Source organism: Mesoplodon mirus, assembly GCF_964341445.2.
Source record: "Mesoplodon mirus genome assembly, chromosome: 4".
NCBI classification, from domain to species: Eukaryota; Metazoa; Chordata; class Mammalia; order Artiodactyla; family Ziphiidae; genus Mesoplodon; species Mesoplodon mirus.
This window is the reverse complement of record NC_138979.1, coordinates 32,430,667-32,455,492: the sequence shown is the minus strand read 5'-3', so window position 1 is coordinate 32,455,492 and position 24,826 is coordinate 32,430,667. Positions and strand designations below refer to the sequence as shown.

Genomic DNA, 24,826 nt, shown 5'->3' with positions numbered 1-24,826 from the left:
AAGTCATTACAGGACTTCCTTGACGGTCCAGTGGTTAATACTCTGAGCTTCCATTGCAGGGGGCGCGGGTTCCATCCCTGGTCGGGAAATGAAGATCCCGCATGCCACACGGCATCCCAGAAGCGGGGAAAAAAATAAATCATTACAAGTGGGTAATGGCTTTGATGGGGAAGGTCGGGGGCAGCACGTCTGACAGTCCAGAAGGAGCAGAAAGAGATACACTAAGACCCGATGATGTGGAGTGCCCGTACCCTGCAGAAAGCATTCAGCACCGTGGGCTTTCGTGTGTGTCATTGATTACCATGAGGTGGACAGTGTCTGGGTTATAGTGGGGACTGAAAAATATGGGTTGAATTCACGAATGAGATATCATTCAGGTAGAGAGTTAAAGGTGGAGAGAACTTGATTTTTCATGATTGAGGCCACTTGTGTGTAGCTGACCAAGGCAAGTGTTAGTGTCATGCCCATTGGCCAGAGGGAGATGCAGAGGTTGCCCAGAATCCCTGGCTCTGAGCAGCAGAGCCAGACCCAGACCCGGCTATTGGGACTTCCACCTAGCTGTGTTGGATCTTCGTTTCTGTGCGAGGGCTTTCTCTAGTTGCGGCGAGCGGGGGCCACTCTTCATCGCGGTGCGCGGGCCTCTCACTATCGCGGCCTCTCTTGTTGCGGAGCACAGGCTCCAGACACGCAGGCTCAGTAGTTGTGGCTCACGGGCCTAGTTGCTCCGCGGCATGTGGGATCTTCCCGGACCAGGGCTTGAACCCGTGTTCCCTGCATTAGCAGGCAGATTCTCAACCACTGCACCACCAGGGAAGCCCCTCCTCCACCTTTTGTAGGGTGACCAAGCATCCCGGTTTGCTCGGGACTGTCTTGGTCTTAGCGCTGAAAGTCCTGTGCCCGCGGAAACACCTTAGTCCCAGGCAAACTGGGATGGTTGGTCACCATACCTGTCAGTGGTTTCCCAATGTTCTCCGTCCTGTGGAGGTGCCGCAGCCCTGCCAGCAGGCTGGGACTGGCAGGGGGCAAAGGGAAGGCCAAGCAGGCAGGGTTCCAAGCCTACCTCCCCAGCCCGCAGAGGCTCAGGTCTGCTTTAGCTGTCCTAGATAGAAGTTTATTACCATACAGGCACTTGGGACTTTGGAAACAAAGGCCCATCCTGAGGCAGGAGGGGACGTAGATCCAGCCCACACAGGCATGGGGCAGCAGCAGTCTGTTAGTGGTCAGGAGATACAGGGCAGGGAGGGGGCATCCTGGGGACCAGGCCTGAGCTGAAGCCCAGGATCTCAGCCTGGTGAGGCCCCAGTTCTAAGGATAGTACCTCGAACCCAGGTGAGGCCACAGATGTGCTTCTAGAACATTTCCTCCAGCCAAGATAAGGACCAGAACGTGACTCTGGTCTCGGCACAACCCCAGGTGTGATTTCTGAGTCCCTTCCTAGGAGTTTGGCAGTCACAGGTGTAGTTTCTGGATCCATCCCTCTTAACCTGCTGAGGCCTCAGGTGAAGGTCTAGACCAGCAAGTGGCTCTCCACCTTGACCACACATTCGGATCACCAAGGGACGCACAGGCCACACCCAGACTAGTGACAGCAGAGCCCAATGTACAGTCAGGGTTGAGACCCGCTGGTGGAGATTCTTAGCAGCCCAGGTGAAGCCCCAGGCTCTGCCCTGAACCTGGTACGGCTCCTGGAGTAGTTTGGGATCGTTCTAGGGGTCTGATTTTGATGCTTAGAGGGTTTCGGGATCCATCTTGGGACTCCTGGTGGAGCCCCAGGTCAAGGTATCCATCTCTCACTTCAGGTCTAGGGAAGCTCTGTGGAGGCCCCAGGTGGAGTTCTGGGCCCATCCCTGCAGCCCTGGTGAGGCTCCAGGAGTAATTTCACCAAGTCTTGCTTCTTCTTTCATGAAGCCAAGGATGGTCCATTGGTGGTTTCTGCTTCTGTTGCATTTCCAGATATGTTCCAGCAACTCTAGCTGGGCCTGTCAGGATTCCACATTTGAAATGTGGGTTCCCGGAGGAGGCCCCTGGGTTTATTTCTGAATTTATCCCACATCCTTGATCACATATAGTGTGTGAGTCCTGATCCTGTCAGTGTCCCAGGGAGGCCTCAGACGTGGCTCTGTCTTGACTGGAGAGTTCTAGAGTGCCCCAAGGCTGATTCCAGAACAATGTTTCTGTTCTGCAGAGGGGTCCAGCCAGCACCCACATGAACCCATACGGTCACACCATTTTGGCAAACGTGGCTAAGCTCTTGTCCCATGGTCATGCTGAGGCCCATGTATTGTTCTCAGTGAGTCCACCAGACTCTGAGAAGCTTTGAGGGAGTTCTGGTTGGGCAGAATGCCCAAGGTGTGGTCCTGGTCTCATCACAGCAGCTCTAGTGGCCCCAGTTTGAGCCTGGTGTCCACTCTGCCACTCTGCAGTGGCCCACCTCTGGCCTCGGGACATCCTTGTAACTCTGGGAAAGCCCAGGGGTGGTTCAGCTTTCAAGGGTGACCTGGGGTCTGTCAGAGCTCTGATCCAACACCAGCTGAGGTTATGGGGCTGTCACAAGAGCTCTGATGGTACCCAGGGTCACTGTTGGTCCCTAGAAATGATGGATATTGATAGCATTTCACCAGAACCCCCAGAAACACCCCATTCACCTGCTAGACCACAGCCTTGTGAGATCCTCAGGCAGTTGCTGGCAGTGCAGCTCCAAGATCTGAGTGGACGGGAGGTACCCAGGGCAGGTATGTTATTCCGGGTCCTCTTCTTTCCAGCCATGTGGGCTCAGGCAAGTGGCTTGACTTTTCTGCACCTCAGGTTCCTCTGCAGTAAACAGATAATACCTGTTCCACCTGGTGAATATGGGAATAAATGAGATCATGGGAAACAAGCATCTACGTGTTCACCACCTCTCGAGAGATGGGGAAAGTGCTTAGGTGGCCACCGCAGCTCCGGCTTTCACCTGCTCCCTCGCAGGGGGAGGACAGCCAGTTATTTGCTTCCTAGGAAAAAAGTGAGAGACATTGACTCTGCAAAACACACACACACACACACACACACACACACACACACACACACACTTCTGGCTGCTACCAAGAACGACAATTAACAGAAAGACAGTCATGTCAGCGGAAGCTAAAAACAAGTTTACGTGCCTCATGCTGCTGTCCCCTGCTGCCTGGGCCCCGAGGGACAGAGGGACAAGGGACAGTGCCCACTGACACAAGACCGCACCGTGGCCTGTGGTGCATCTTCTGAATGGGCAGGCCTCGGGGGCCCTCTCTGCACCTCACTGACTGCCTCTCTCCTCCTAGTTTCACCAGGACCAGACCCAGGAGGCCTCCGCACATGGGGCCCCCAGCACTTTGCCTGTGCACCCTCTCTCTGGCTGAGTCTGCTCCCAGCTTTCCTCTCCGCCCCAAGTCTGACACCCCCGACCCCTGTCTGCAGCCCGCAGAGACGTGGCCTACAGGCACACAGCGTCTGCATGTCCACCCCCCACCCCTGACCCCCTGACACCTGCCCTTTATCCTGCCCATGCCTCCCCCAGTCTATGGCATCCCCACCCACCTAGTTGCTCCAGCCGGAAACCTGGGCTTTCTGCTCTCCTCCACCCCATCCCGCCACTCAGCTCCACCACCCAGGCCCCGCCCCCTGCCCAGCCTCCTCCCTAACCCCACTGCACGGGCCCTCCTACCCCCAAGCACGCTGTGCGCTCTCGATGTCCATGCTCCCCCCACGTTCTTCCATCAACTGAAATAAAACATGCACCAACCAACGCCTCATCCTCTGGGAAGGCCTTCTGCTTTCCCTGGGCTGAATCAGTGGCTGGCTTTCTCTGAGCCCTTTTTTCTTACTTCCATGACAGTAGTGATCGTTGAACAGCATTCATTATAGCAAACACTTGTGCTTTACTAGATTTCGGGCATTGTTCTAAGAGCTTTACACGTATTCATTCATAGAACGATATCACAGATGTGTGTGTCTCGTTGGCCCTTCTGCTTCCCTGGGAGCTCGAGCAGCAGACCCCACCTTTGACCAGCTCTAAGTCGGTCACCTGCACCCAACACAAGCTGGCTTCCAGTGGGCTCTGCTCGGGTCTATCTGCTCATTGCTCTAACTCCAGGACCTAGAAGAGTGTGTTGAAACATTTGTGTGGAGTGAATTAAATGCATGCTGCCCTGAATTGATACCCAGTCCCCAAAGGGGATGTTCTCTTGGTGTGTTTTCTCTGCCTTTCTCCCAGCATACCTGATGGTTTAAAACTGGCTTTTTTTGCAGTTTGTTGGCAAATAGGACTTTGTGGGGTTTGCTTCCTTCTTACAATAGCCTAAGCATAGGTTCTGTTCCATGGTACAAAGCCTGCCTTAATAGAGAGTTTGAAACCGCTGAATAGAATGGCATTCCGATGATCACGAATAATGAATCCTTGCCTAGCAGATGTGGCAATGGGTGCTTTGCAAAACAGCCAGGTTGTTAACAGGAGACGCTGCCGGTTCCGTGCCGATCGCCCTGGTAATTGGAGCTGTCTTCTTCTTGGTGCAGCATTATTTCACGGTTAACTTCAGCCACGAGAACCAGAAAGCCTTGGAGCTGAGGACAGAGGATGCCAGGGATTGTGACGAGTGGGTGGCAGCCATCGCTCACGCCAGGTATGTCTCGCCCACCCAAAGGCCCCGTCCTGAGCAGACTCAAACCCCAGGAGGGGAAGGCATGGAGGAGGAGGAGGTTGGGGGTAGGATGGAAACTGTAAGAAGGGCATCTTGACAGGCCCGCCCTTAGAGCCCTGGAGCTCTGGGACGTGCCTCGCTGGGGTGCACAAGGAACCAAGGGCCCTGAGGAGCAGTGTTACAGCCTCCTGCCCCCTTCAACCAGATGAGCTCCTTTTTTCATACCAGGAGAACCAAGTACAATTTGGTTGGATTACAGGGCTTTATAGCCACCAAAGGCTAAGACCACCAGGGTTCTAACCCGGATGCTGCAGGAATGGACTAGTCCTGTCTTTTCTCTGGGCCTTGGTTTTCTCATCTGTAAACTGAAATTCTGTAAACCTCTCTGAGCTTGGATGTTCAGGGCTTCTAGACCTGCTCTTCCCATCTTTCCCAACAATGTGTACCCCTCTCCGGAGGGATTCACTGGGCCAGGTGGGGAGAAAAGCAAAAGGAGAGTGTATGCTGCAGAGAAAATGGGGGCTCCAACTGCGTTGAGTCCTCCTGGGTCTTGGGGAAATGATGGGCTTGTGGGTTGGGGTGTGGCCCCCAAGGTAACAATCCCCTGGCAGAGCTAAGTACTGTCAGGGGGGATGGACACCCAGACTCACCCCTTTGAGCAATAGATCTTTCTGGCTGAGTGGATAATGGTGTGTTCCTGTGTCTACTTTCTGGTAAAATGTAAGCTCCTCCGGGCAGGGCCTAAGTATGATTCTTTGCATCCCCAGGGCCTTATAAAGGTATAGACAAGTTCTCAGCAATGTAGATGGGAAGAATGCAAGGATGAATGAATGGATAGAGGTTGGATGTTGAGTTTATATGTGGAAGGTGAATGATGGATGAATAGAGGGTAAATGAATGATAAATGGATGAGTGTTGAAAGTATATGTGAAGGACGGATGGATGGATGGATGGATGATAAATCAATGATGAATGTTGATGGGTAGATGATGGATCCATCAGGTGATGATGGATAGACAGATGGATACCAGAGTCCTTCCTTGAGCCTTGGATCAAGCCAGCTGACCAGAAACCATTTATTATGGCTATAGCACTGACCTTGACACTGAGGTCAAGCCACCTCCATCCCTATCCTCAAGGAGTGTCCAGTCTAGGTAATGGAGACCAGGTTCTCACCTATGAATCAATAGAGTCAGGCTCTGAGTGTGGTACTGGGCAGACAGGGATGGATGCAACACAGGTATTCCCCCAGGGCTACCCCAGCCTAGTCAGGAAGACACTAGACAGATGTGCAAATAGCTCTGGTACATGAAGGCGGTGTAAGTACAAGGCACCATAGGAGACATCTTCAGAGAAATGGGGGAATCTGGGGGATCTGGAAATAGGGTGACATTTGACTTGAAAGGGGAGATTGGCACCTCATATCTAATGAGTTTAGCTATGGGCACTTCAGCCCCTCCTCCAGCCCCCAAAAAGCCTTAAATAAAGGCAGTGATCTAGGAAAGACAATTCCAAGAAAAATGAAGAGACAAAGTTTGGGTGTCAGAAGGTTGATGAGGTTGGACATTGGACTGGAACCAGATCAGAACGATATTGAATACCCAGCTGAGATGTTTGAGCTTTCCTCTGTGAACAGTGGGAAGCCATCGAAGGTTTTACACCGGGGGAGTAACATGATCAGAGCTATGATTTGGAGCAGAAATTGCTGGCATTGTGGAGAATGGAATCAAGCAGGAAGAGCCCAGATTCAGGGAAAGCAGTTGGACCTCAGGCTCCCAGCACTAAACTAGAACCAATAGCAGGGTTGTTTTGAGAACCAAATGAAATTATTTATGTGACGGGGCTTTGTAAGTGTTGAGGTATTATAGAATTCTAATTTGGTATATATTCTGGATAACCAGGACTACACTGACTTCGAAAATCAATTCATACCAAAATTTTCTAGAGACAATGAGATACCACTACCTGTAGAATCTACAAGGGCTGAATTGAAAAAGACGGACCGTAGCAAATATTGGAGAGGGGGTGGAGTAACCATAAGTCACAAGATGCTAGTGGGAGCATAAAGTGGTTCAACCACTCTGAAAAATTGTTAGGCATTTCCTTTAAAAGTGAAACATACACCTACTCTGTGACCCAGCAGTTACACTTCTTAGTATTTATCTAAGAGAAACGAAAAACATCTACAAAAAATCGTGTATGCAAATGTCCTTAGCAGCTTTTTGCACAATAGTCCCCAAACTAGAAATAACCAAGGTGTCTATCAACAGACAGATGTAGAAAGGAACCTTAATACATCCATGCGATGGACTACTCGGTAATAAAAAGGAACCCAATGGGAGGGAGGCTCAAGAGGGAGGGGATATGGGGACATATGTATGCATATGGTTGGTTCACTTTGGTGTACAACAGAAACTAACACAGTATTGTGAAGCAATTATACTCCAATAAAGATCTATTAAAAATATATATATATATATAAATATGTAACAAAACAGATGAATTTCAAAGTTGATAGGCTGCGTAAAAAGAGCCAGACACAAAATAGTACATGCTGCCTGATTCCTGTTATATGAAAGTCTAAAGCAGGCAGAACTCAACTGTGGTGATAGAAATCCAAACAGTAGTTGCTTGTGGGGTGAGAATTGACAGGGAAGGGGCACGAGGGAACTCCCTGGGGTGATGGGAATTTTCTTTATCTCGATTAAGGTGTATGCATTTATCTACCCGGATCAAACTGTATATTTAAGGTCTGTGCTTTCCATTATATGGGCATTAATCCTCAAATTTTTAAAATAAATTCTATTAGAGTGTTTTAGTTCTCTACTGCTGCAGAACAAATGATCACAAACTTAGCAGCTTAAGGGACTTCCCTGGAGGTCCAGTGGTTAAGACTCCACGCTCCCACTGCAGGGGGCGTGAGTTCGGTCCCTGGTCCAGGAACTAAAATCCCACATGCCATGTGGTGCGGCCGAAAAAAAAAACCCTACAAACTTAGCAGCTTAAAACCATACCCATTGCTCAGTTTTGTAGGTCGGAAGTCTGGGCTTGGCTGTGGTCTCTGCACAGAGACCCATGGGCTGAAATCAAGGAGTCAGTCAAGCTGGGCTCTTACCTCGAGGTTCTGGAGAAATCTCTGCTTCCAAGCTCACTCCTGTCATTGGCAAGAGTCAGTTCCTTGTAGGACTGGTGTCCCTGTTTCCCTGCTAGCCGTCAGCTAGGGATGGCTCTCAGCTCCACGAGGTCCTGCCTTCCTTGCCCTGTGGCCCCCACCATCCTTAAGCCAACAACGGCTCACCAAACCCTTCTCCAGCCCCAAATCTCTGACCTCCCCTTTTGTAACCAGCCAGAGAAAACTCTCCATTTTCAAAGGCTCATGTGATTGGGTCAGGCCCACCTAGAGAATCTCCTTATGTTAAGGTCAGCTATGCCATATAGTATAGCCTAGTAAGAGGAATAAAGCCCATCATATTCATCATCCCAGAGATTATGCAGGGCTTCGAAACCAGGGCAGGAAATCTTGGGGCTATCTTAGAATTCTGTCTGCCACAGAGAGAGGACAATGATTCTTTAAGCAACTCACTAAACTGGAGATTGGTTCCAAGTAGCCCATAAAATCTTAATTATACGTTTGACATAAGTGCTTCCAAGCCTGCCTGACAGCGAATGTTCACATCTGGGGGTACCTGTGTCCACTGCACAGTCCTCTAGAGTCTGTGAAGCCCTTTCACACGGTGTATTTGCTCCTGATGACCACCCAGTGTGTGGGTCCCTTCAGGCCCACTTGACAGATGTAGCCAGTGAGACCCAGTGGCACACAGGGGTGCGGGCTCCTGAGTAGAAGTTGGGGTGCCCCAGATCCTGGCTCCCAGTCTAGGTCTCTGTGACTCCCAAGTAAGGTAGATGCAACTCAAACCAAAAACCTGCTCTTCCCCAAAAGAGGTGCCATTGGGCAAAGTGACACCACCTACCTTTGAACAAAAGCCTCTCGGTACTCACCATCCTTTAGGAAGCCAGGGGGACATGCCAGTTGGACATGGTTTGTCTTCCCTGGTCAAGCCCAGGGGTCTGAGTCAACCCACTGGCCTCAGAGGAATGTCCTCCTTTGGGCCTAGGGCTGGGACGGGGGTCCCAGTGATGGTCACCAATAAGGGAAACAGTGTCCCCTTCCCTAGAATAGTTGTCACCAGCCAGTCTGGCTCAGGTTCAGCTTGTCAGGCACCTCCTGGGCCAATAGAAGCCACAGGCTCTTCCCTAGGCAGCCGGCTGTGTGACCAAAGGACAGACTCTAGGCTCTGAGCGTTATTTAACCTCAGATCGTGTACGTCATGAGAGTATGTGCGTGTGTGTGAGTAAAGGGAGAGACCGGCTCTCTTCCACAGCAATATTGAGTAGTAGGTATGCTTGCATGTATCTAATTTAGTTTTTATTTACATATACATAGTAGATACATGGTATATACAAAAATAAGCACTATAGTGTATGAATAGGTATAGAGATACAATGTACTCTCCCACCGTATGCATAATAATCTAGTATTCTGGGATGCCCCTGTGGTATGTGTATGTACAGCAATGTATACAATGTAACACCGAGTGTGGCTTATGGTCTGCATCTCAGTGAGGAGAACTAGATGCAAACCAGACAGCCATGTGGGAGTCCCCTTCAGGGACTGGAGCCTGATTCCGGCTCCAGCTTTGATGCTCCTTGACTGTTATTTGGGGGCAACTCACTTCCCCTCTCTGGACCTCAGTTTCTTTATTTATAAAATGAGGCAGTTGACCTTTCGTGATTCCTGAGTATCCTTCCAGCCCTGCGAATCTGTGCATCTATAAAGTCAGTGCTGCACAGAGATGTGGATGGACCTAGAGACTGTCATACAGAGTGAAGTAAGTCAGACAGAGAAAAACAAATATCTTATGTGAACGCATATATGTGGAATCTAGAAAAATGGTACAAATGAACCTATTTGCAAGGCAGAAATAGAGACACAGACGTAGAGAGTGAATGTATGGATACCAAGGGGAGAAGCGGGGGTGGGAAGAACCGGGAGATTGGGATTGACACATATACACTATTGATACTACGTATAAAATAGATAACTAATGAGGACCTGCTGTATAGCACAGGGAACTCTACTCAGTGCTCTGTGGTGACTTAAATGGGAAGGAACTCTAAAAAAGTGGGGATATATGTATACGTAGAGCTGATTCACTTTGCTGTTTAGCAAGAAACTAACACAACATTGTAAAGCAACTGTACTCAATAAAAATTTTAAAAAGAGACAGTGCTGCACAAAGAGGTGCTCAATAAATCTGTATTGATGAGAGGGGGGAGGGGAAAGAGAAGAACGGAGAACAGGGGGAGCCGGAGTGGGGAGGGAGGGAGGCAGGCAGAGAGGGCCGGAGAAGGGAAGAAAGGGAGGTGCAAACAGACCAAACTGTCCTGCAGATGAGACTCTGCGTCCCCGTTTTGAAGCACCAGGGCGAGTGCCATCGCTAAAAACAAACTACTGAAGGCTCCGAATTTTCACACCGTGGAGCGAGGAGAGATGAGGTGGTGTGAAAATGGATTCCTTCATACTCTCAGTTGACGTTCCTTTGCAAGTAAAGACAATTAAGCCTCTTGGGAAGTTGGGAAAACATTAAAACCTGATAATTCTGGTTTAAATTCATTATAATAAGAGATGCACAAAAATCCTCATTTTAACCCAGTAGTATTGCAGACCGAAGAATTCTCTCTTATAGCTTGTTATATATCTTTAGAAGGGGGTGGGAGAGAAGCATGGAGCTTTGATTTTCGGATCAGGTTTTTTCTTCAGGCACATCCTCCAGGTCCGCTGCCCGCCCTCTGCTCCTGCCATCCTCCTGCTGGGCTGTCTCCAGCCCTGCCCTGCCACACCCTCCCACCTTCAGGGCACAGCTGGGCAGCCTCCTTCTCTGACACCATCAGAGGAACACTGCCTACGACTTTGCCTCACAGCCTCTTTCGTAGAGCAAAGCTGTTTCCCACCCTCGGCCTCCTGGCCTCCTCACCTCAAACCTGGGGGTTTGTAGGGAAGCTGTCATTGTCCCATTTTGCCATGAGGGTCACAGGGACTTAAAGAACTTGTGTAACACAGCTTCTGAGTCTGTGACAAAAGCCAGTGTCCCTAAACTGGCAACCCCCTGACTAGCCACATCCAGGGTACCTGGAAGGTCATGTCAGTAGATTCCAGACTGAAAGGTGTCCCCTGAATTTAAGTGGGAGATAGTTGGTGACCCCAGAGAGGGACCCAGTTCCTGTGGGTGCTGGGGCCAAACGCCAGCCCGCCGAGGGCTGAGGGGTGACGGGGAAGAGGGACCATGGGGATGATGAGTGCGGTTGCTCTTCCAACAAACCTCACCTTGAAGGTGGAAAAGAGGGGCAGGAGTTCAGGGGAGGGTGGGGGAGGGCGAGGGCATGTCCTCATCCTAAGTGGGGAGTGACTTGAGGCTTCGCATATGCTGAGGAGAAAGAGCCAGTGGAGCTGTTAGGCAGAATCTGATGCACAGAAATCCTGAGGAGGGGTCAGGGGCTAGGGATGTGGAGGGGAGGGAGACGGTAGTTACCACAGCACTGGCACACCGCACAGAGCTTCATGTGTGTCCACAGATTTCATCCTCACGGCAACTCTGCAGGGTATGGACTGTCATCATCCCCATTGTATGGATGAGCAAACTGAGGCACAGAGAGGCTGAGTGACCTATCCAAGGTCCCTCAGCTAGTGGGTGTGGGAGCTGGGGCTGAGCCAGGCAGATTAGGTCCGAGCAGGGATGCTGCATTTGAGACAGGATAAGGGTGGGCGTGCCGTGGGGCTGGCGGGAAGTGACGGAACAGCATCGCACATCATGCAGGCTGTGATGTCAGAGCAGGACCGCCTGCAGAGGAGGGGGCGGGTGGGGGGTGGTGAGGAATGAGGCTGAAGGGGGCCGAAGGTCTGGGGTCGGTGGGGAGCTGGCAGGGACACCAGAAATGTTTCAAGGCCTCACTGAGGTTGGAAGGTGGGAAACGGGGGGCTGCCCACTGCTGAGAGGGGGACACAGGAAGGAAGACAAGGGTGAGCGCGAGGAGGAGCCGAGGATGTGGGCAGAGGGGAATCTTATGAGATCCTGTCTGGTGGTCCTGGGCTGAAGCAAAAAGGGAGAGGAAAGATGGGGGCCAGGGAGAGGGGGCACTGGAGACCCCGGCCCTCAAACTTCGTTGCAGACACTCCCAGAGACCCATGAACCTGCCCTCCGAATCTGTGCCTTACAAGTCTCCTGCCCCTGCCCAGGTGGGCACCCCTCCCTGGAATGGTGAGATTCCCTTTCACAGCCTCTCTGCCCTCTGAGACTGGACCCCATTTATAGGATCGGGTTTCTCCCCAGCTCTGACACCTTCAAATGCAGGTGTTGTGGGTATCAGGGAGAAGCTAGGCCTGTGACCTTGGGCAGCCCCCGGCCCAGCTCATCTTCCAAGTCCCACCTTCCTGCCCTCCCCCTCGTCGTGATGCTCTGCGAATCTGAGACGTGTTCATTTACACAAAGGCTGGGGCCACTTCTTCTACCCTCTGATCCTTTGGGGTACTCTCTGATCTGGCCCCACCTAACCATCCAGCCCCATTGCTAATTACCCCCAGCACAGGCCTTCCACCCGAGGCTGCCCTTGGATGGGCATGTGCCCAGAGCACTGGGTTTGGAGTCCGAAGGCCTAGATTCCGATTCTGGTGGGAGAGAGAGCTCCGCCTCCAGGAAGTCTTCCCTGATTACAGGTCCTTGTTGCTGGCCTGGCCCCTCTTCTGATTCCTACAGCACTGACAGCCTTTGGTGCATGAGTTGGCACCCAGGTGTACTGCGCAGGTTCTTCAGGTGTCTCCCAGCCAGTGAAATGTATGTGCCTGACTTGCCTCTGTGTGTCATCCATTCACTCAGTTGCATCCATGCAACAAATGTTCACTGGGCTAGGCCCTGGGCAGACAGGAGTAAGCAGCACAGGCATAGTCCCTGCCATCAGAGAAGGCAGGGTCTCCTGGGGAAACAAAAGTAACTGGACACCCCCAATCAGTCTGGCCAGCGCTATGGTAATAGCAGCCCGGGCGTACTGCAGGAACACCCTACACAGTATGGGGGGAGCGGGGAGGGAAGACTTCTTGGAAATGACATTTCAGCTAGGGCCTACTCTGGGAAAGAGGATGGAGCTAGCCCAGGGAGAGGAGGGAGGAGGCATGTTTCAGACAGAAGATCTATCTGCGCAAAGGCCCAGAGGGTGAGGGCAGTCGGGCAAGGTGAGAACAAGACCGGGTGGAGGAACCAGATGTCAGGGTGGGAGTTGGGAGCTGGGGAAGGGGCCAGAGCGATCAGTAGCAGCACAGCAGCCAGGTTAAGGCCTTGGACACTGTGTCTGGCAGTCAGGACCTTCTCCTAAGTGCAGTCTGTGGGGAGCCCCACTTCTGGTTGGATCTCCAGGGGGCCAAGGAGGCCGTGGCTTACCTGCTGTGTTCCTCTGTCCACAGCTACCGGACCCTGGCCACGGAGCACGAGGCATTGATGCAGAAGTACTTGCATCTGCTGCAGATCGTGGAGACCGAGAAGACGGTGGCCAAGCAGCTGCGGCAGCAGATCGAGGATGGGGAGATTGAGATTGAGCGGCTGAAGGCAGAGGTGACCGACCACCTGGGGAGCGGAGGAGGCTGGCCCGGGGACCCGGGCCTCAGACTTCAAACCCGGGCTCCCGCAGGGTCAGGGAGAGGGACCCGCTCCAGCCACGGCTGTGCCAGCCTCCAAACTTAAAATCAGTGATGCTGGTAGAGTGGGAAGGTCCTGGGGTCAGATCTGGGTTTGAAACCCACCTCTGCCACTTACCAACTGCAACCTGGAGCAAGGCCTCCAGCCTCTCTGCACCTCCATCCTTAAAACAGGCTGTTTTGGGCTTCCCTAGTGGCTCAGTGGTTGAGAGTCCACCTGCCGATGCAGGGGACACAGGTTCGTGTCCCAGTCCGGGAAGATCACACATGCCGCCGAGCGGCTGGGCCCGTGAGCCTGCGCGTCCGGAGCCTGTGCTCCGCAACAGGAGAGGCCACAGCAGTGAGAGGCCTGCGTACCGCAAAAAAAAAAAAAAAAAAAAAAAAAAAAGGCAGGCTGTTTCTCCCTAGCTGACAAGGTTGTGAGGATCAAGTGAGACCCTTTATGGGCGAGTTCCTGGTTACTCTGCTGACAGCCACATGGGCGGAGGGGGTGAGGGCAGGGCCGGAGGGTGGCTGGCAGGTCCTTAGACTGTGGCTCGGGCTCAGCTCCAAGGCAGTCCCTTCCCTCTGCCTGTCACGGCTGTCCAGAGGCTGAGCCGTTGCTAGGTTAAGCCTTCTAGAACTTCACTACTCAAAGTGTGGTCCATGAAACAGCAGCCCATTAGACATGCAGAACCTAGGGCCCCACCCAGATCTCCCAAATCAGAATCTGCACTTTAACCACATCCCAGGAGATTCTCATTTATGGGTTGGCCAAAGAGTTCGTTCAGGTTTTTCCGTAACATCGGAGGAAAATCCCGAACAAACTCTTTGGCCAACCCAATACATTAAAGCTTGGGAAGCGCTGGCTTTCAGCCCTTAGACACCCCTTGCCAGCTGTGCACGCTGCCACACGGTGATCTGATCGCCTCTCACCCCCTCACTGCACCAGCGCGCTCAGAACCATCTGGCTACCTCACACAAGGTCTGTGACTCTGAGCTGAGGAGGGGAATATGAAAGCACAGATCCTTGCCATCGGAGCTAGCTGCATAATTTGCAGGGCCCGATGCAAGGTGAAAATGCAAGGCCCCGGCCGGGGTGGCAGAAGTCAGTCTCCCCTTCCCACTCGCCACGGCCTCCACCCATCGTGGGCAGGCCATCCACGACTTCAACCGCCAACTCCCCTAACCTCTGCGCCATGATGCACTCAGTACCTAGATTCAGGTGGGCAAGGGACCCTTGCCAAGTCACCCACCTAATGCACCAGGCAGTATCAGCCCAGGCAGGACAGTTGTCTTCTCGCCCTGCCCTGTGACACCACGGGTATGCACAAGACCCACCTTCTCTGTACCTACACCAGGCCCTGCAGAGGGCAGAGGCGGACAGTGAGATGTGTCTGCTGGGCTGACTTGACCCATTGCCACCCAGACAGAGGGTTGCAGAGGCCTGGGTCCCAGGGTGCCGGGGTATAAGGAATAGGCAGGGAGACAGGAACACGCATGAACTGAGGCTCCAAGCCCCTGGGGTGTGCCCCATGGTCCCATCAGACGTCACTTACAAAACGCAAATTCAAAGAGAAGATTCTTAAGAATTTCAAGACAGCAACTGCTGAGCTGCAGGCCCAAGCACCTGGCCTTCTGAACACAGGACCCCCGTCACCCACCCATGAAGCGAGCTCTGCCTTGGATGCTCAAAGATCTGAAGACACCAGTTCCACCTTGTCACGCAGCTGTGAAGCTCTGAACTCACAGTAACGTCAACTTGGAATTCCAGATTCAGTAAAAACTTCAGATTCAGCGCCCTTCCCCCCAGCACCACACTGGGCACCTTCAGACGTGCTTCCTTAGTGCCTACAACCACCCTGACAGGATCGAACGAGGGGCCAGGCTCAGAGAGCTCAAGTCACCTGCCCAAGCTCACTCACCTGCGAGGTGTGAGAGCCGGGACTGGAACCCAGGTCTGCCTGTCTGCCTGCCAGGCTCTCCCCTCTGCTTGTAGCCTCTTCCCACATGGCTCCCAGGATGGGGGCTTGTCCCATCTCTAAACCACCTGGTTCATTCTGGGATCTATCCTAGCCCAACACACATCCCTGAATCCAAGCTGAGCCCCTGTCGGGGAGCAGGGAAGAAGTCTGGTCCCAAGACCAGGTTATTAGCTTTGTGATCAAAGGTGTCGAGGAGTCATTCATTCATTCACTCACACATGCACTAAATGCCCTAATCACCTGACCACTGCTTCGTCCTCTTCCCCAGGCTCCTCCCCTCCAATCACTCGGGGCTCCAGCTAGTGCTCCATAGCAGTGAGCTGTGCACCCCTTGGCCTTTGCACATTCTGTTCTCCTGTTTGGAATGCTCTTGTCACCCGCATACTTCCCTGCCTGCTGAAATTCTCCCAAGCTCAAATGCCTCCTCCTGGGGACTCCTGGCCTAGCCAGGTGTGTGCTGCCTGCCCCTGGCTCCCACCACTTGCCCGCAGTCAGCGTGGAACAGCAGAGCCAGTGCCACACGTGTCTGTCCCCCACCGGGCTGGCGGAAACTCCCTGAGGACAGGGTGAGTCCTTTGTCACCCCCTTTGCCTGGCATATAGTAAGTGCTCAGTATTGCCTTGATGAATGAATGGACACTGGCTCTGTGGTAGACATTAATGATAGGGAAGCTTCTAACCTTACGGTCTGATTGTGGTAGAGTGTGGTCGGTGCTATAATAGGGCTTGCAGTGTGAACCCAAGCAGGAGGTGAGTCATTTTACAGCCACAGGTGTGGGTTTATGTTGCATATGACCTTAAAACCCTTTCAGGGGTCTGTAGGCCAGAGAAGGGGTGGGTACAAAGGGCAGAACCCCGTTTGGTGCTGGGGAGCAGAAAGCAGGTCAGTTGTGAGTGATTACATATGTGAGTGTGTGTATGCGTGTGTGTGTGCGTGTGTGTGTGTGTCAGAGTGGCAGCAGAGGCCCATTTAGTGGGAATTTGGAGCAATGGTTCCAACTGAGTGCATTACCGTCCAGGGCAAAAGATTTTCTTAAAAAGACTTTGAAAGAAAGGCCAGCTTAGTAAAGCTTTCTGGCTGTACCCCACCGCCCACCAACACACACACACACACACACACACACGTGCGCGTGCGCGCAGAGCCAACAGAGCCAAAAAGAAATAAAATAAATAAATAAATAAATAAATAAATAAAAGAACTAGAAACATTAAAAAAAAATTTAGCCCTGGGATCGGTTTTGCAAACAAACTTCAACATGGTACCCCACTTCATAAACTTGGTCAATGAGGGGACTACTCTGGGAGAAGTAAGAAAGGACGGCCATGACCCCTCCCATGCAGCCCCTCTCCAGGGCCCACCCTGCATGCCTTGAGTCCCGCTCCCCATCTCCCCCTCGCCATCCTCGCCCCCGCTGCCCTGGCACACAACACCCTGTCATACCTGTGCCTTTGTTCACACACCCCCTCTCAAATTCCCCCCATCCTGTAGCCCACCTGTTGGGCTCTTTGTCCTTCAAAACTCCTTCCAGGTAGCCCTTGCCGCTTTCATGGTGAGACCTTCCCATTGCAGTAGGTACATACCTCGCTTCTGGCCTCTCCTTGTCCGATTATAAATTGCCTCTCTGGGGGTCTGACCCCCTTCTCAGGCTGGAAGCTCCTCCCGGGAAGGGATCTGACTCATCCACCTTACCCAGTGGCGAGCTGTGTCTCACCAGTACCCAACCCAAAGACTGCATCAGGATCCTCTGGCGGTGTTGGCACAAAGGCAGACAGAGATGGGCACCCACTGGGCTTGGCGGAGGCCAGAAGAGATCAAGGAGGAGGGAGAAAGAACTGAGCTGCATGGCAAGAACTACAGAGACCTGCAGGAAAAGCAAGAGCTACAGAGATCTTTAGTAAAACCTTGGAGGCTAACAAAAAAGGAAGAACCTGGATTAATTCCACTATCAATGACTGCACGGACGAAATGCATTCTGGATGAAAGACACTGTCTCCAGAGAGGGGAGTAGGATAGGGCAGAAGCCCACGCGCTATGCCTCAAAGGAGTGTGGCAAGCAGGGTTTTCCTCTGATGGGTCAAGGAGGCCAGACCATGGGTGGCCAGTGCGCGGGGGCCAGCGGAGACACCAGGCTTTGAGCCAGGTCAGACAGCTGGAGCTGGACTCTAGCTGGCAAGTTGGGTGTGAGCCCAAGTCCCCACTCTGCATGGCCTTCATTGACAAGGGTCAGCTGAGCAGACCCTGAACGTCCGTCCAGCAAGCAAACCAGGGTCCAAGGCAAATCCATCTCCAGAAGAGACCTGCCAGGGTAAGAGAAAGGCTGCCTCCATGAGCTCACCTGACACTGGCTCCTGGCAGGGATGGGCTGTAGCCCAAGCCTTCTGCAGGGTCCCCAGGCTCACAACCCTCTAGAGTTTTGCCCACCAGGCCTGATCCTTAAACAAAGACCCCAAGGCTGCTGGCACTGCCTGGTACTGCCTGTGCACGCAGCATAGCACCTGACCTAATTGCATCTCTTTTTTGCCCTGGTCCCTGCTGAGTAGATGTCCTGGAATGCCTCTCTCTGAGACAAGCGTCAGTTTTAAATACAGACCACACACACACACACACACACACACACTGCCATCCAAAAGAAAAAAAAGGTTTCCGTGTGCAAATCTCAAAACTGGCAAAGAAAGCAGACTGGCAAGGAGGTGACAACATCAGACCAAAGGTGGGCATTGACTGGGCATCCCTGCATCTCTGAGCTCCTCAGTAGCCTGCCTCTGTGTGTGTGTGTGTGTGTGTTCGTTCCTTAGGCCTTTAGAATACAGATCAAAGAATCAGCCTTTATTTTAATGTGCAGATGTTCCCAGAGAATGGAAGGAAAAGGTGGCGGGGGGGAGAGAAAAAAGAAAAGCCCATGTCGGTGCTGAATATTTCTCAGATATTTTCAGCCCCTCTCCAAGCACAGGCCAGGGTAATTTTAGCAACCCGCAAGTGGAGAGCGGGTAACTGTTCCATTTTGCTTTCAAAGTGCTCAAATTCGCTCAATTGTGAGAGCCCATTCATTCTGCAGTTCAGCAAGTGGCCTTGAGGGGACAAAGCCACGCGCTCTGAAGAGGAGCGAGGGGCTCTGTCTTTGTGGCAGTGTTAGTGGATTCCCCCGAGCTGCTATCTTTAGACGTGTGGGGCTTGATGACTGCAGTGTTTTCCTGTGGTTGAGGTTTTGGTTGCTGCTGTTGCTCTGATCCTTTTGAAAATTTTTTTTTTAATGAAACCTCTTTTATTATTTTTCATTTATTTATTTTTTTGCCGAGCTCTGCGGCACGTGGGATCTCAGTTCCCTGAGCAGGGATGGAACTCATGCCCCCTGAAGTGGAAGCGTGGAGTCCCAAACCACTGGACTCCCAGCCAGGGAGGTCCCTGCTCTGATCCTTCTTTAACTTGCTTACTTATGTAGCCAACAAATATATGCTGAGTGCCAGCCGAATGCTAAGCACCGGGAGCCCAGGAATGAATGAAACGGTGGGGGGGTCCTTCGCCCACAGAGCTCACAGCCGCGATGGAATAAATAGGCATTGCCTGCCTTTTCCCGGGAAAGTCCGCAGGCCGTGGGAGCCTTGGTGGAGGACCCCCAGCAGAGACTTGAGGACTCGGGGGTGGCAGGAAGAAACCCACCCAGAGGCTACACCACAGGCCCATCCACCTGAGCAGTGCCAGAGGCTCCGGCCACAGTATGGCTAAAGGCACCCCTTCTGGTCACCACCCCGTTGGTTTTGTTCTTGCAGCTGGGCTGACCTCTCTGATCCCGAAATCTGGCAAATGGAGATTCTTAGATCAGCTCAAACATTCATTTCAGGGGCTGTTCCATTTTTCTAGGCCAGCAGTTTCCAGGTTGTGCTCCAAAGAGGGCTCCAAGTCAGCGAAGTGCTTCAGGGTTGTCCCAGGACGGGACAGCCAAGCCAGCAGTGCTTTCATCTGAAGTCTTGCTGGGATTCCAGGACGGTTTTGTTGGAAAAAAATAATGGGACTACCCAAGTGCCCATCGATGGATGAAGGGATGGCGACATGGGGTCTGTACATACAATGGATATTACTCAGCCTTAAAAAGGAAGGAAAGTCTGACACATGCTGTGACATGGGTGAACCCTGAGGATGTTATGCTAGTGAAATAAGCCAGCCACAGAGAGACAAATACTGTCTGATTCCACTTAGGCAAGGTCCCTAGAGGAGTCAAATTCACAGAGACAGAAAGTAGAAGGGCGGGTGCCAGGGGCTGAGGGAGGAGGGATGGGGAGTTAGTGTGTTTTGTTCTGTTTTGGCTGCACTGTGTGGCATGCGGGATCTTAGTTCCCTGACCAGGTATCAGACCCACACCCCCTGCAGTGGAAACGCAGAGCCTTAACCGCTGGACCGCCAGGGAAGTTATTAAACTCATTAAACTCATTATTGTTTAATGAGTACAGAGCTCGGGAAGTTGAGAAAGTTCCAGAGATGGATGGTGGTGATGGTTGCACAACAATATGAATGTACTTGATGCCACTGAACTGTGCACTTAAAATTGGTTAAAATGGTCAATTTTATGTTATATATATTTTACCACAATAAAAATTCAAAAGTAAAGGGGCTGATGGTTTAGGGAATAAGGAAGAGAATCAGATTTGGACCAAAGCTCCCAGATTACAGATGGGTTGCCTGCAGCCTAGAGAGTGCCTCACCCAGGGTCACTTGGAGTCAGAGCCCAGCTGCCCTGGACCCAGGTGGACAAGGTCCCAGTCCAGTGCTCACTCACCAACGTCTGGCTCGAAACCTCCCACAGAGCAAAGGACACGAGCTGCAGTACCACTGGTCCTTGGGGAGCACGTGTCAGGGCGCTCACTCACCACACCACGCCTGGTGGCAGCCGGAGGGGTGGGGCTTCCGCCAGCTGGTGCCGCTCGCCCCCTGCAGCTGACCTGTGTTTCCGTTGCAGATCGCATCCCTGCTCAAGGACAATGAGCGCATCCAGTCCACCCAGACTGTCACCCCCAATGACGAAGACAGTGACATCAAGAAAATCAAGAAGGTCTGTACCATCTCTCAGGGCTGGCAAAGCTGCCCTGGTCCTCTTTAGAGAGCCCCCTGGTGTAGCCCAGGGTCTGCAGTGTCCACTTACCATCCCACTGCTCCCAGGCGTGCCATTCCCACCTCCGCTCCAAAGGCAGAATCAACAGCCCCCCACCCCTGACCAGCACCTCGTCGAGCCATGTCTTCTGGTTGTCTCTGTGAGGTAGGGTGGTTCAACCCATTTGATAGATAGGAGAACTGAGGCTCCAAGAGATGAAAGAGTGGATAGAGCCAGGGCAGGAACCCAGGCTGTGAGACTGTCAGCCGAGAGCTTTCCTCACAACCCTGGGCAGCCTCCATGAGACCCCAGGCCACATGTCCACTGTCACAGCCCTGCATGCCCACCCTCCCCCCAGCTACTGTCCTGCAAACACCTCCTCCTTTCATGCCCGGCAGAGGTCAGCATGGGAGCCGGCCTCTGTGACACCCCTTAGCTGGCCCCACTGGTTTTACACTATTAGAGGCTCGGAGAGACATCTCAGAAGGTACAGAAAGCTGCCCGGTGGCAGGGATACTGACCAGCACCGTGGGCCACCCCATGGAGGGGCGTGTGGAGGGGAAGAGTATGGTCTGTGTTTGCAGCTTGCCAGACTTGAAGCAGGGGAGCCTGACTCACCGTAAGAAAAACACACGAAACCAAAAAATCCTCCTTGTTGAGAGCGTAAAAGGACACCAGCGCCATCCAGACCAGAAAACTGCAAACTGGCATCCCACAGGCCAAGTTCAGCCTACCAGCATGTTTGGGGTTCTTAGCCCACACGGTGTTTCTTTTTTCCCTTTTTAATTTGTTGCCAGTGCTTTAAAAGCTAAATATTTCACATAAAAATATGTATTTCTGGTTTCTCAAAAATAGGAAGAGCTAACATTCATTACGCACTTTCCATGTGCCAGACACTATTCTAGGAGATTTATGCAGATTAATCTGTTCCTAACTAAAAGCCCTCTGAGGTTTTATTATTAGCTGCGTTTCACATGTGGGGTTGCTGAGGCACAGAAAGGCAAAGTGACTTCCCCAGGTCACACAGCTAAGTATTTGCAGAGTGACATTTAAACCTTGGCCACCAAGCTCCAGAGCCCACATCCTTCGTCACTGGGACGCACGATCTCTTGGAAAAGCAGAAGGTCTCGCAGCCCCGGGCCCACCTCCTGCACACAGTGACTGCTGGCCCCAGGCCAGGTGCTGTCCCATTAGTGCCCACCCAGCCGGCTTCAGGATCTATAGGACCTGCCAGGCCCCCATGGACATTGGGATTTGCCACCGGTGCTACCTGGGGTCTGAACCAAGCCCCGCCCAGGCAGGGATGCACTGGCCTTCCTTCTCTGCCATGGCCCCACTGGGCTTCCCGGCCCGTTTTGCAAAGCCATTCTGGTTGGAACATTTTTTTAAGTACCACCTGAAATGCACCTCCCTCCTTTTGTTTTCACCCTCCTGGGGCCTCAGAGCAAGCAAGGCCCTCCTTTATCCAGAAAAGCTTCCTCTCTTCAAGGAGATCTGTCGTGCTGAGGCCAGGCCTCTCCTCCCCAGGGCAGACGTCCCTGGCCAAAGTTCTGCACCCGGACGGTTGCACCTGCTGTACATGGCCAGTGCCCTTTGCAGCTGATAATATTTTGATGAGTGCCTTGGCAGGTGGCCCCTGGATCTCCAGGTGTCCCCAGCCCAGCGCCCTTGCTCCTGGGGCCCTGGGGCCCTCCCTGTGCAACCCCTGAGCTTGCACACAGCTCAGCAGCAGGAATGGTGGTGCCTTGATTGGAAGCGTGCATATCTTAAAACAGTTCTCTGTGTCTGTGAATCGAGGCCCTTCCCAAGTTCTTGCCAGAACGAGGCCAGGCCAAGCAGCTCGACTCCAAGTCGGGCAAGTCAAGTGTCTGTGTTCATTTCCCCGCGGAGGTAGAAGAGAGGCTCCAGGCGGGCGCTGATGAGGCCCAAGCATGAGATTAACTAATTTGCAGCACTGAATTTGATAATCGCCCTCTATCCAGACGAGCTTTCATTGAAACTTCCGGGCTTTCAGGCCAGTCCTTAGGCAAGAAGAGGTGTGAGCCGTGCCCAGCACAGCCTGGCAACCCTCTATGCTCAAGCCCCCTCCCGTGATGGGGACTCGGGGCCACACTTTTCCTCCTTCAGAGGATGCTGCCAAAGCAACCTGGGGGATCTGGTTTAAGTGCAGAGGGCCGGGGCAGGGCCTGGGGATTTGCATTTCTAACAAGTTCTCGGGAGATGCTGATGCTCCCGTGCAGGGACCTCACTTTGAGTCCAGCCGTCATCTCGTTAGCCCCATGGCACAGATGGGAAACGGGCTTAGAGGAACCAGAGGGCTTGCCCGGCACCATGCAGGCAGAAGCACCAGGCCTGATCTTTTGCCTCAGCCCTTTTCCCTACGTGCCCGGCATGGGGGACAGCAGGGCCTTGGCCCCTGCCCTTGGGGCACTCACAGCCTGGAAGGACCAGAAACGCTGAGGCTAATGGGAGACTCTCCCGCTGGTCTCGGCGCCCAGGTGCAGAGTTTCCTGCGGGGCTGGCTGTGCCGGCGCAAGTGGAAGACCATCATCCAGGACTACATCCGGTCGCCGCACGCCGACAGCATGCGGAAGAGGAACCAGGTGGTGTTCAGCATGCTGGAAGCCGAGGCCGAGTACGTGCAGCAGCTGCACATCCTTGTCAACAACTTCCTGCGCCCACTGCGGATGGCCGCCAGCTCCAAGAAGCCTCCCATCACCCACGACGATGTCAGCAGCATCTTCCTGAACAGGTGAGCACCCTGAAGCTCAGCCCCCCCCACCCCGGAGCCCTTGGCTGAGGCGGGAAGAGGGAGCCTAGCCGCCACTGAACTTGGACACGAGCCCTTGACTAGTTCCCGCCAAGTGCAGAGGAGGAAACTGAGACCCAGAGAGGAAGGAAGCTGCCCGAGGTCCCATGACGAGAAGTCAGTGCCCCAGCTATTACAGGCAGGAATGCAAATAGAGGCCCACGTAGTATATGTCTAAACTAGTGGTTCAACTGGGGCAATGCTGGGAGACTTTTTTTTTTAATTTATTTTTTGCTTCAGAAGGATCAAGTAGGATCAATGGCTGGCAATCCCTGGGAGGCAATTTTTTTTTTTGAATTTTTGAATTTTATTTTATTTATTTTTTTATACAGCAGGTTTTTATTAGTTACCATTTTATACATATTAGTGTATATATGGGAGACATTTTTGATTGTCAAAACTTGGCAGGGCTGCAGGGGAGAGTTTGCGACTGGCATCTGGTGGGTAGAAATCAGGGATGCTGCTAAACATTCTACCGTGCACAGAGCAGTCTCCTACAGAAGAGAATTCTTCCACCAAAAATAATCGTGCCAAGGTTGAGAAACCCTGGTTTAAGTGTTTACAAGTTATAAATCAAGCTACAGAAAACCAAATGGGTTCTATTCTTCTACCTTAATATCATCGTCATAACGATCTAGAAGCCAGGTCTAAATTTTTAGAATTCTGACTCCCCTTAGAGTTGGGCTCTGTATCACACTACCCACATATCTTACGAAAGCAGTTACTTTTCCCAAATGGCGACTCTGGCCATTCGTATGGGGTTTGTGTTGCCTGAGAAGGCTGAGCTGATGGCTACCCTTCTGCTGTCAAACTCTTTTTAAAAGTGTTAGGAAATGGTTTAAATGAGCTTTTTGGTAGGCATTAAAATTGGGCAAACTAGGTAAAAGCAACAAATATGAAAACATATCAACAGAGTGCTATTTACAAATGATTCTCATTCAGGAATTAAAGTAAATCACTATGTGCTCCAGGTTGCTCATTCAGCTGCATTTCTTTTAAAGTATCCATCATTCAGTCATTTCACTAATTCCAGCTGGCCCTCATCCAAGCCCTCTGCAGAGGTGTTTGGGACCCAGGGTCACCTTCCCTGTGCCCTGCTCTTCCCCTTACCTGCTAGTGTGCTGTGATGAGTTTAGGGACCTGTGGGGCACCCGGAAGGAGATGGGGTAGAGGCAGTGGACGTGGGTCAGATTCTGAGAGGTTGAGCCAGAGATGCTGAAAGTCACTGGGAGAAGGACAAGGACAGGGACATTGGGATGCTGACACCATGGATGTGACTGAGGTGTCAGAGTATGGGGACATGGTGGGGGTGGGGAGCAGGGGGAGGGGAGTGGCTTTTAGCCTCATTAGACCTTCTAGAAACGGAATCACTGGGCCTTACAAGGTTGCTTTTTTTTTTTTTTTGCGGTACGCGGGCCTCTCACTGTTGTGGCCTCTCCCGTTGCGGAGCACAGGCTCCAGACGCGCAGGCTCAGCGGCCATGGCTCACGGGCCCAGCCGCTCCGCGGCATGTGGGATCTTCCCGGACCGAAGCACGAACCCGTGTCTCCTGCATTGGCAGGCGGACTC

The 24,826-nt window shown here is 52.5% G+C and overlaps 1 protein-coding gene across 3 annotated transcripts in view; it reads left to right on the top strand.

Annotated features, from left to right (window-relative positions):
- RASGRF1 (Ras protein specific guanine nucleotide releasing factor 1) overlaps nucleotides 1-24,826 on the top strand; it is a 105,782-nt gene that overhangs the window by 14,289 nt on the left and 66,667 nt on the right. For all 3 annotated transcript variants that reach the window (XM_082616825.1, XM_082616827.1, XM_082616826.1), the window contains exons 2-5: nucleotides 4,534-4,640; nucleotides 13,171-13,318; nucleotides 20,317-20,409; nucleotides 22,947-23,200. In XM_082616825.1, coding sequence (XP_082472951.1) covers nucleotides 4,534-4,640; nucleotides 13,171-13,318; nucleotides 20,317-20,409; nucleotides 22,947-23,200 — 602 coding nt within the window. The remainder of the gene's footprint in view (nucleotides 1-4,533; nucleotides 4,641-13,170; nucleotides 13,319-20,316; nucleotides 20,410-22,946; nucleotides 23,201-24,826) is intronic.